Genomic DNA, 13,095 nt, shown 5'->3' with positions numbered 1-13,095 from the left:
AAAAGTCACTAATAGTTTTTTTCATATACCAGCAATTTTTTTTTCTTATATACATATCTTCCATATACAAGCACCGGTTCGATACAATTTTATTATAAACATATATAAGAAAACATTGGTACCGTAATTGTGAACTAGGCTTCATATTTTCTCAATTTCGTTACGTAACGAAATATAACGAAATTGAGAATGAAATCTGAGAAATTCTAACCCTTTTAAATATTTGCTCATAAGCCACGTGTTGCATCTGCAAGCACTGAAGTTCTTTTTTGAGATTTTGTAAAAAGAAGCAAATAACATAAACAAGAAAACGAAATTATAGAATACTTACCAAAATAAAAGCCGTTTATAACCCTGAGATGTAATTTCACGCATTCACTCTAAAACATTTGAACCCCTCAACTGCTGCGAGTACACTACTAGTTGTAGCTACGACAGCATTGACTTTTAGAATTATGGTGCCACAACAAAAAATAATATTAAACACCATCCAAAATAATTGCGTTCATAATTTAATTGTACGTTACTAGCCCTGAGCAACAAAAAGACAATATTTTGGGACAAATTTACTTAACTAATATATATTGTTTATTAAATAATGTATCAATAAAAGTAGTTCTATTTAATATTATGCATAAAGTAAAGTAATATAAACATATCTGAAATCAAATAAAACCATAAACATTCGTAACAAATCAATTCTTAAAAAGTAAAGTGGTGAATGGGACACGAAAAATTGTATGGAAGCATTTTGAAAGGTTTCTTGCAACTAACAACAAATACTATTATTTGCCATAATACATTTAAAATATTACAAAAATCTTTAAGTTAATAAATAAATTTATCGTAAATGGCAAAATATTTAAATTATCTTTAAAATTGTATTTTTAAAACGCTTTCAAAGTAGCGGGACAGGAAAAGACACAAAAAGGACACTTTTTCTGATTATGACCCAAGAGCGTTTATAGAGCGTTAGCAAAATTATTATTATTAATAGTGATTTCTTTAAAAAAATCAACGTTTGTGGTGACAGAAGTGGGTAATCGATGACTTTAAGGTTTCTAAGATAGAGTTCATCTAATAGAAGCTTAAGGCCATCATGGCTTAGCAGCACAGCGTCTGTTGTAAACGCGACGGCAGTGAGCTCTATTCCTACTTGGACAAAGGCAAAATTAAGTTCCTCGTAACGTAACAACGTGCGATATCGAGTTCCACCCCTCTACAATATACGTAGGGAACGGAGTGTCTTAACTCTAGGTTCCTTTTGTCTACCCTGCTATATGAACATGATGGAAAAAAAGGTAGAGTCAAAACCATAGACATTACGTAATATAAGAGCATCACGATTATATTAAATAATTTTTCACGATATCGATCCTGAAGGGTGAATAACTGTAAAAATACATTTTTAACTCGGCTGCAGTTATATAACTCACTTTTGTGGCTATATTGGTAAATTTGATGAGTTCAGTGCACGCATAGATACCTATCGACTTATTGATAAAGCATAAATATTTTCATAATTATAGGAGAATGAAGTAAATACATGGAAAAGCCAGTTTTTATGTACATTGTTAGGAACAAAATTATTATGCCTACAAATGTTACTTTGAGAATTTATATATATACTAGCGACCCTCTTGCCGCTTCGCCCGCTTTAACTACTGGATTATTCATGTAAAGTATATTTGCAAAGCACTTAAGATAATGTGAAAATTAATTAAACCCTAATGCAACCCGCATTTTCGTAGTTTCAATAAGGATTTTCCAATTGTTTTACACAGCAAGGATTTTTTAGTAGGTACCGTAATTTTAAATCTGTGATACTAATCTTTTCAAGTACTTATTAAAATATATTTAAATGACTAATTTTAGATAGTTAAATTACTATTTTTAAACGGAAGAAATTATAAACAAAAACCTGCCTACTAATGACTACTACAAAAAATATGAAACCAAATATGTATATCGCGCTGAAGTAATACATTCAACTCCAATTATCCAATACGTGCAAACGCATCTAAATCTTCGCTGCTATAGAGGCAGGCGGGTTTTTTTTTTCGAGCTTGTGATTAATGCTGAAGAGGGTGTTCTGTCCCTGATGAAAAGCAAGCACGACGTGGCTGCCTGTGAGGAAAATTAAAATAGAATGCATCGGCCGGGAATCGAACCCGGGCCGCCCGCATGGCAGGCGAGCATTCTACCACTGAACCACCGATGCGTGTAAGGCAGGCGAGCCGTTTCGCAGCAAGGATTTTTTGATATTGTAACAACTTCTGAAGTACTTATTATAATGAAAAACAGTAAAAGACAGTTTTCATCTACATTAAATGGCCAACGTAACTAATGTACTTATTTATATGCTGAGAGTAAGGGATAAGTAAAACTTGAATCGATACAGCTGAAGTGTCAACGGCGTGATGTGTCAACAATTACCAATACATTTTTTTCATGTAGTACTTACCATCAAAGCAGCGCATGCGCGAAAGTGTCTCAACGGGTAGGACTTTATACATATTTATCGTATTTATGTTAATTTACATAAGAATGTACAAATAATAAACTATATATAAACCTTCTACGAAAAACACTCGACCTAATGGTGAAGTCCGCATCAAAATCCGTTGGGTGGTTTAGAAGAAGAAGAGTTAGAAACAACAGACAGACACGAAAAGTGACTTTGTTTTATAAGATATAGGATAGGATAGGATAGGATAGGATATATATATAATTATATGTCACCTGAATCGTAATTATATTCTGCCTTTATATATATATAATTATATATAATATATATATATAATTATAGTACTATTACTATGCATTTTAATTATAATGTTCAGTTTTTTACATATACATAGGTACCTAATTATTATTAGTCGTGGGTTAATTTTTCACATATGTAGAGATGATTCATCTAAAACTATGGAAGCAATTATACCTTTAGGTGAAAAATTATGGCAGTATTACAAATTCTAAATTCAAATTAAAATATTTTTATTCAAAATTAGAAGTTACATGCTTCATTTACTGAACGTTAAATAATTTACCACCATTTCACTAAAGTTAGTGCCCCAAACCTGAGAAGAACCGGCGCAAGAAACTCAGCGGGACAACAGAATTATTGTTCATTGATAATATTACAATTCTATGGATTATTCTAGCTTCACGGTATATCTCGTTAGGGTGGCTACTATGTGGTGGTGGTGGTGGAACTTCGTTATATACTTTCCATCCGAATTAAAAACATCGCTTGGCGGAACATAACGCCGCGCGTTGTATTTCATAAATTAAGAAGATTAAATAGTTTTAAGAGTAATTAGACCAGAAGTTTCTATAGAAATGCTTGATTAAGTTTTAATCTTAGTCACGGCTGGTAATCAGATCTCGATGGCTAAATGGTAGTTTGTATCGAATTGTCTTTTATTTGGAGCATTTCAAGCGTTGCGTCCGCTCCTCACTTGTTTCTTTAATTAGAGTAATTTGTATTAGAAACTATTTTGAATAAACGCTTACTCATGGGCGTAGGAGGAGGAGGAGGAGGAGGGAGAAGTCTGATGTACAGATATTATGTACTGACTAGTTGGCAATAATTATGTTTTACTGAAAATTGAAAAATTTTTATACACAACTATCTGTTTAAGCCTGAGAAAATTTGAAAACTTTTTTACTAAACTACAAATATTTAACTGCATCCTATATTAAGGTTGGAAAACTGGAGGCCAGGCATATCTATTATTATTTTGATAAAGCTATAGCTTATAGTAATAGCTATATATTATAGTAATCATTTTTTATATTGAATTCTATGGTCTACAAATTAGAATGTAACATTTATACTGGACGTCCTAAAAAAGTTATATAAAAATTAAACTTGGGATTGGGTTTAAATAATTAACTTTGTACCGCAGGAAGAAGATACGTAAAGATATCTTAAAATGGGTAATTCAATTGTGTATAGTCAATAGGCCATTTATCCTATAAAGTATAGTTAACTGATCTAATTAGAGTGATTGATTTGCAATCGATTGAAATCGACAGACGTTTCCCAAAAAAGCAAAAGAAGTGGGAGTATAATTGGTGATTGTTTGTCCATCTTGGGTTGTAAATGGGAAAATACTCCCACGCTGTTATTTAGTTTTGCTGTTTATATAGTTACTTCGGCAAATTAGACGTTGGACAATGAAAACATTAACCCCAATACATATTATCGCCTATATAGAATTAGTAGTATTTTTGTCATATCTTCTAAGTATTTGCGATAAAGATACTGGAGAAAGGTCACGTTAAAAGCATGAGGACCCGAGGAGCATGTATGATGAGGTTGATGTCAGTGGACGAGGCGAAAGAGGTATGTAGGGACCGTAGCGTTTGGCACTCCGTTTTTTCTGACTACCCCGCTAGGAATAAAGCGTAAAGCTATGTATGTATGTATGTATGTAAGATATTGCGAAGATTATATAATTCAGTCTACGCAATGCTTCCGCAATGCGCAAGTGGGAATCGAACCCACAACCTGTCGCGATTTTAGTCACGTACCTGCACCACAATTGGCCTCATCACATTATATTTTAACCTATTCATTAAACTTTTGAATAAATAAAAAAACTACATACAAAAAATTACGTGAACTATGAAATAATGCGTAAAGCTAATTATTTTCACACAAACCGGGTCGAGCCAGGTAAAGTTTTTCGATTAAAAATACATTCCACAATCTACCTTTATTGTTCTGTATTTTGGTCTTTTCAAATATATGAATTATAGTAGCTTCTAAGGTACAAAGGTATTTATTTATAAGTAGTTCAACTTTGATTGATGATGGTAGTACCATTTTGTACCTGACCCCGGTTTTTTCTTGATTTACACGCAGAGGTACAAGCATTACGTTTGAATATACAAAGATTAGATTAATAATATCTAGTTTGGCATGTTTCAATGTGTTCTCATAGTAATAAAATTAATTACGAATATGTAAGCATTGCGTGTTGAGTGAATTTCCTCGAGCGGGAATTCGAACCCACAAATTGTCACCCTTACAGTCAAACGACTGGCCTTAATTATCGAAAAAGTTTATATTTTTTTATTTATGGCAGTATGAAGTAAGCGGATTATATCATATTTATACATCTTTTGTATGTATATTTGCATACGAACTCGTGACAGGAAAGCCCCTTGTAGGGTTGCAATCTTACAATTCCTGTTATTTGAAACTTTATGCCTAAATGGAGGGACGTTGAGTATTAAAGAAGACTTTGAAGTAAAGTTAAAGGAAATACTGCTAGGAATTCTTCAATTAAATACATATATTTTATTTTAAGTTAAAGTTTTTTTAGTTTAAGTGTTACATTCATAAAGAATAATAGTTTAAATATTTGAACGTATTGGAGGGAACCTGCAACTCTTGGAAACCGTCTAATATACATTTTCTGTCTAGCTTAATTAAAGATGTGATTTTTTTATTACTTCCAACTTTTTAAATTGATTTTAATTGTATAATTATTATTTTTTAAAATTTAATTAAATGTTAATTATATATTGTTTAGTTTTATAATAGCTCTGCCAAATGTATACTCCGTCAGAACAAACTCATTAGACTGTACTAATTTACTACAAGCCTGAATAGGCACTCCATCCCCTAATGAGTTAGGGCGTGAAGAAGGGGTAGGATTCAAAATTGAATCTAAATAAGAGGGTTGATGAAAATCGATATGAAGAGTCATAATGAGGATTTTTTGGTATTACATAATATTTGCGGCATTGCAGTTATGACTTGCATTGTATTTGGAAAAAAACATGGTAGGCTACGAGAGCAGGGAAATGAAATAGTGTCAAAATAATTATTACCTCCAGTAGAAATCGAACTCACAACCATCGTATTCAAATTCGCGAAAGAAGATCTGAAGAAAGATTTTGTAAATAAAGAATTCTATGTTATAGATTTGATTATACGGAAATAAAAAGTTGTTTCTGCTAATAAGTCGCTAGATTCCTTCCATGTTACTCTTAAAATAGTATGACATTATATAAAGATTTATTTTCTTTTGTAAGCTTAAAAAAATAAGCTAAAAGCTGCGCTAAAATAATGACGAGAAGTGAGAACTGTACTTTTTATGTACATCTGAAACAATAGTTTGAAACCGTCTTCATAGTAACTGGTACTGGCTGTAGATTATTATTATATGGGTAGAGTGGTCACGCCGAGGGCATTGTACCCACTAATTTTCATCGAAGCAACAAAAAGTAAAAATAAAAAAGAACTATAAGTGCGAGCTGACGTGTAGAAATAATGATTTTATTGTTATTTTACGTTTTACGGTTTGAATCTTCATTGGATCTAATATTTGAACTGGTTATTGAAAAGTACTCAATAAATCCAGAAGATGAAGAATCCGTATAGTTTTATTTTGTGTCATTAATGTTATTTTAAAATATTTTATTTGAGGGTTGTGTATCGCACATATTATATCCCTGACAGTATTCAAAATTTATTAGAGATTTAAAACTTTTTTGATGCTTTCAACTCATTAATGTTAGATTCGATGTGGCTTAGCAGCACAGCGTCCGGCTGTACATGTGATGGTTCTGGATTCGATTCCTAATTAAATTATTTTCATATCCTTCCTCTCGAATAGACACTACCATAGCTTAAAAATCACGTTATAATTTTTAAGATAACTGTCTATAAATATATAATTAAAATAATTTACTTTTAAAAGCAATAACTTCAAATATAAATGATAAAATTAAAATTTTAATAGCACAGATTGCAACTAGTCTTATGTTCTGTTTTTTTCGCGTTTTTAATAACAAAAAGTATTCGATAGCAGCGACTATTTTATTGCGTCATGGTAAGTTAATAGATTATTTGTTAGTTGAAATGATCTAGATATAACTACTACTGCATATTATTCTAATTCAAAATCTCGTTAAAACTTTCATAGGACATTTATTTTTACAGTTACTGCTAGATCATTATGTTGGTTTTGATTGAGTTTATTCTCTTGATTATTTTAGAGGCAATCGTCGGTCATGGGCATCGGAGGAAAAGGGTACGGCTATTCAAAGAACAAAGTGAAATGTGTACGAATTCAAGCGGAAAACGGGAAAAAGAGTGTTTTAACCCTACAGTTTCTCTCAACAACCCCATAAGCCGTGAATCTGATGTGAAACTTGTAATAATTTAAAGTATTATTTTTGGCTGACGTGGTACAGGTGTATAGTGTCTGACTGTATATGCAATAGTTGTGAGTTCGATTTCTAAATCATTATTGTTATTTTCATCCTCCGTATTTTAGTTCAACAAAGCTCGGCGTTAAGATCCGCTACTCAGTCTTAGCAAAGTGTGCTTAAGTTTTAAATAAAAAATCCAGCTTTAATAATGCAGTGGACAGTCTTCCTTTTTCACCGGAGGGTTAGTTAGATATTAATAAGGGCACAAAACCCTTATATAAAGGTTTCATTTCATATTTACCTTTACCGAACGGATGGTGTAAATGTATGTGGAGTGTAAAATATGTATAATATAAAAAAATTTGATGTAGTTTTCTTTAAGCTGTTTTTATAAATATTTTAGAATTTGGAACTGATGGTATTTAGCTGATGCTTCAGGAGTGTTTTATAAGCCAATTTTTAAAAAATAATAATAAAATATAATATATAAGTTGCTACAAAACACTTTAAAAAATCTTTTTTTTTTATTATTGTGTTTCGATAAAACCGCAATTCAATCGATGCTGTGTGAGTAAAGGATAGAGTTTCACATAAATGTTTGCCGACCACTCTGCTACTGGTCGTGGTCGTGTTTACTTTGGTAACTTTATATATTGTATACGAGTATATATAGCATGTACATTTACAGTAAAACATGTACATTTTTTATATTTCTGTCCATAGTTTTTAATAAATACAATATAAAAATGTAAAGTAGGTTAATAAATATTATAATATAGATTCCGAACTTAGTGTTCAGACACTACGTTCTCCACTTTCCGCCGAATTTTTCGAGGCATTGCATGAAAAATTTTGTTACAGATTTAAATTTGTGTCATTAGCTTCACATTCACCTTTTTAAAATAAATTTTTGAGGGTCCGGTCCGATTTGATAAATTCAATAAAAAAAATCCATTTAAGTAATAAAAGATTTAAATTACCTCCCATTCATATATTTAGCATAAACATCTGTATTAAGTCAGTAATTTCGATATTTTAAGTAACAGTAGGTTTGTTGTTTATCTCAGAGTCACGCTCGAGTATGATTCAGAGTTTCAAGAAACGTGCCTTGGTTCGTTTGACAGAAATAACCTATCTCCTTTCCTTATTAGAAATACTGAGACATTTTCTTAGTAATGTATTCTTCAACAGAAATGTTTTAGGCAAAGTAATTTGAGATAATAACATTTGTATAATTTATGGTATGAGTCGTCGCCTGCAAATATGTTTTCGTCCACTGTAAGTGTGTGTGTCTGTCTGTGTCAGTAGGATCACGTTTTTTCTCGTAACCGTTGGAATTTCGAGTATTCCTGTCTTTCCCACACTCTAATCTAATGTCCAACTTGTTATATCTCAAATTTCTAAATATTCAGTAAATTTCCAGTAATTTCGATCATGCTACCAAGAGAAAGATCTGCAATCTTCATCGCGACGAAAGAGTCTTATGTATAGAAATGTAGAGGGTTAACAAATATTATGTCACTTTTTACTGTTGACCGCCTTATCTTTGGTGGACTTGTTTATTCAAATTAAAAGTAGACCTTAATTGCGTTATCCAATACGTTATATCTCTGCTACCTTCTCTCTGGCGGAGAGTTCAGAACGTAACAATGTTCTATGAAACTTCATGCTGTACCCTACACACAAGACAATAGGCACAGGGAACCTAATCTTAAGACGCTCCAAGACATTGCAATATGAGACAAGTGACGGTACTCATGTTCTTCATTTTGTTAGCAGAGCGCATATACGAAAACACACCCTCGTTTACAGACAGACGCTGTGCCGTTACTCTACGAAAGTATATTATTATTATTTTCAAATAGTGATATTACATATGCACTATAGGATAACTTCTATTATCCAAGAAACAAATTAATTACGCGGCTGGAGGCACGCAGAGCAGCGACCTGACAGAATTTCATTCGTTAAGTAAATTAACGTCACGCAGCGTATTTTATTATAAACTATGTATTGCTATAATTATATTATCCTATATAATTATGTATATGACATTATTGTATATTAGGAATATATTTATATTATACCTGTTGATAAAGCGTGAAGATGGGAGAGAGAAAAAACAGAGAAAAAATTAAGATTTCAAATCCTGAGTGCTTATAAAAATATAAAAATTAAAAACATATAGTAATTATGTTTCTTCTGAAAATTGACAATAAAACTGTTCTCCACGCACTGATAAATTTCAAAAATAATAAAAATGGGTTGCATTGAAGTCTCTAGTAAGTATAGAGAGACACAACTCAACTTTAAAATAATAAAAAAATTAAAATAATTAAAATGACTATTATTGGCTATTTAAGTAAGAATCGAACTTACGACTACGTTTACAGATGGCCAGATAGTCTCCCACTGCACTACAATAGCAACTAATTATATAACATTTTACCCTAAATAGCACTTAAATAATAGTTCATTGTCTCACATGAATATGTGGATGAGTCATCCACACAAGGCGGGCCACCTCCACCCCATTGTGAACAATATTGCTTTCGGGAAAATGTACATAGAGTTAATTATGTATGTCCATGAAGAAATGTTAGTGTTTTATTAGAATATTTTGTTTTGACACGTTGATAACGATGTTAAAATTTTATATTTTCAAAGAAAATAATATTTAATCTATTATACAGATAATACTAATTTGAACCTACGGCTTTTCTCGCGTGGTAAAAAAGCTACGAGCTGTCTGTAACAGAGGGCACACCGACCTAGCCCGAGCGTGGATACAGTGGGTTATATATGCGTAATATAGGTTTCCTCAATAAATAGACTTTACAACACATAAAACTTATTACTTCGTATTTTTACTATTCTTCAGTTTTATAATTATAGTATAGATTCTTATACAACGAGTGTAGAGTCGCCTTTACTTTCTATAAGAATCTAGCTATCCAGAACGAAAAATTGAAAATTATTCACTTCCGCAAGTGGGAAATGAGCCCCCGACAGTCACGCTTACACCAGACGTTGTCCGACTGGGTCGCGACGGCTTCTACCTACTAAATTCTATAATACTATATTGCAACAAACTAAAATAGAATCTCTTTAAAAGATTGCAGTGAGATTAGTGACCGCATAATCCCCTACTTCCTATTCTTATTATGCACAAGTCTAGCTCGGAGTACCGTTACCAATTTTCTGTAGTAATAGAACTTTTCAACAAATGAAGAATAAATTGCATTTCAAAAATATATTTGTATGTATATTGTACATTTTTATTTCGTGCCAAATTTCATAACTGTAAGTCTACGGGTAGCATCCTATAGATTTTGATTAGGCAGAAAATTTCATAAAAAGTGGAGAAAAATTGTTTGATTTTTTTCTGTACTTCAAGGGACCATAGACCACGCAATCTCCAGATAAAGGTCTTAACAGACGGACAAAAGTGTGACCCTATAAGGGTTCCGTTTTTACCTTCTGAAGTACGGAACCCTAAAAATATTCCTTTCAATTCATAGAACACAGTTTTTTTTTTATAATAATAGTTTTCATTTCACATAGCTTTCGTAGTAGGCAGGTATTATAAAATAGCATGAGGGTGGAGCTCGAGCTCGTCGCTACTTCGATTACGTGAATCATCCAAGTTATTAAAGTACGTATCAAAGCAGATTTCAATCAGTTACGCGGTTTTTGCTTCCACGATGTAATTTCGAAGATATATCCATTTAATAACTGGATATAAAGAACGCACTGAGGTTTTTTCGAATTGTTATTTTTGGTACTGTTCAGCTTTTTTGTTTGTTTTTTTTATGTTTTTCTTTTATTAATTTAGATTGATATATAAAAATAATATAAAGATTAGTGTACTCTCCCCCTTTTGTATGAAAAAAGGGGGCAAAACAGTAGAATTTCGAAATGTAGAGCTATTATATACGTAGCTTTATAGAGCTTACAAAGCTTATATTAATTTTGCATGCAGTTTGACAATGCCCCATTGTGGCCATTGTGTGCTCGTAGGAGAGCGCTAATTGTTTATTTATTATTCTTTAGAGACTCTCTTTTCTCTTTTATGATGGAATATGTGTTAATCATTTTTTTTTATTTGTGCTTCTAAGTCTATTTTTTTAAGGGGAAATAGTTAATTGATCCGGGCTGTGGGGCAGTCAAACACATTTAAGGTTTTTATTTTATCTTTTATTTAGAAAGGCTATAAAAAGTTAGCAGTCAATAATAAAAAAGAAGTTATAGCATACAAAGATATATGTTTCATATATTTTTTAATTACATTTATCTTTGAGCAATTAAAGACTAAGAGAAGTACTTTACACATTTCAACATGAGTCGATTTAATCCAGGATTCACGCGTGCATTACTCGCGATGCATATCGATATTCTTCGATGCGTGCTATCACGATTCCAGCTAGTTTAGTTAGAAAAGTTTATACTATCATTATAAGTTTACACCATTAAAAGTTACTAAAAAGGTGAAATATTTATTTTTTTATAATATAAATATAGACTTTTCTATAAGTTTTAGGTCAAGGAACGGAAGGAGTAATAATTACTGGACTTTATTAAATAAAAAATAAACTTAGAGCTTAAGAATCAGTATAAAAAGAAACAAGTATATTAAGCTCTATCTCTAAAATATATTTTTATAAAATAAAAAAGGCAAATATGTTAGACGCAGGCAAAGGGAACCTAGTGTGTGAACATTCCGTTCACATTAAGACATTTCTTTCCCACTTTCCCCTGAATTCTGAAGGCATTGCGTGATGAGTAGCAGAACTCAAAGTCGCGTACCTCGTTACTAGAGCGAGGAAAATGAAAATACCTATTAGTTTAATTTTATCGAGTGGGAAATGAACCTATAACCTGACGACTGTACACTTACACGCTTGACCCCTGCGCAACCACTGGCCTCAGCTGTCCACTAGCAAAAAGCATAAATATAATAATCGCTTATTATCATATTGTTTATTAATAAAAGTATCATAATTGAATATCTACATTCTACACATAAACAATGGCGGGTGGTGCCAGTACGGCGATATCAGAATAATGCGGATCGAATAGATTTCCTTGAATACAATGTCAGGATATCCACAACCGCAGATTATAAATAATATTACTTTTATATATCTATTTTTCCTATATGTGTTAATTTTGTTTCACATTTACATAAAATGTTTGTAATAAATATGCAAGGAAAGTTATCTGCTATAAGTATATATATGTATTTGTCCTATGAAAAACCGAAATTAGACAGTGCGAGAATTGTTGAAATAAGCTTAATTCTGTAATAAATGTCCTCCAATTTAAAAAATAAAGTATTTATTTATTAAGCAAAGAACATTGATTTTGTGAGGCGAATTACATATGTATAATGTATAAAAAGACGAATTATTAAAACTGCCTTTAATAATGCCTATCAACTATCGGATTTTTTTCAGCAACTCAAAATCTATTCCAATTATTTATTTTATATTTATCAACAAATATCGATGTATTGTTTGAGCATTATTAACAAGTTAACTTTAGCTTTTGGAGCTTTTTGTTTGGAGGGTGTTTGTTTAAAAATATAAGCAAACATGGAGAATATATGTAAAATTGAAAAAAGGTAAATTATTATATTTTTTACTATTATTACAATTTCAATTTCCAAAAGAAGAATTAAATAAAATAAATATTTAAACAGAAAATCTTACAAGAAAAATAAACATGTAAGAACTGAAAAAATAATATTAGAGCGTTTGAACTTACCATGATGACGATGAAGTAGAAATGTAGAGAACGGAGAAAAGTTGAGAATAGAGTATGGCGTGGCGAGTTCGCGAGGCAACGCACCGGGCCGGACTGGTGGCGTCGTGGGGATCGCCCCGCTTATATATACTTGGTTGGATGGTTATTCTAGATATA

The 13,095-nt window shown here is 31.7% G+C and overlaps 1 protein-coding gene across 1 annotated transcript in view; it reads right to left on the bottom strand.

Annotated features, from left to right (window-relative positions):
* The window catches only part of LOC146538429 (tubulin alpha-1A chain), a 22,274-nt gene extending 9,179 nt beyond the window's left edge, over positions 1-13,095 (bottom strand). The window contains exon 1 of the mRNA XM_085186450.1: positions 12,940-13,095. Within this exon, the coding sequence (XP_085042576.1) occupies positions 12,940-12,942 (3 nt within the window). The 5' untranslated portion in view covers positions 12,943-13,095. The remainder of the gene's footprint in view (positions 1-12,939) is intronic.

The sequence above is a fragment of the Heliconius melpomene genome, chromosome 6, assembly GCF_056956725.1.
Source record: "Heliconius melpomene rosina isolate 202511_hmr_F chromosome 6, ASM5695672v1, whole genome shotgun sequence".
Classification (NCBI taxonomy): Eukaryota; Metazoa; Arthropoda; class Insecta; order Lepidoptera; family Nymphalidae; genus Heliconius; species Heliconius melpomene.
This window is presented reverse-complemented; position numbering and strand designations above follow the sequence as displayed.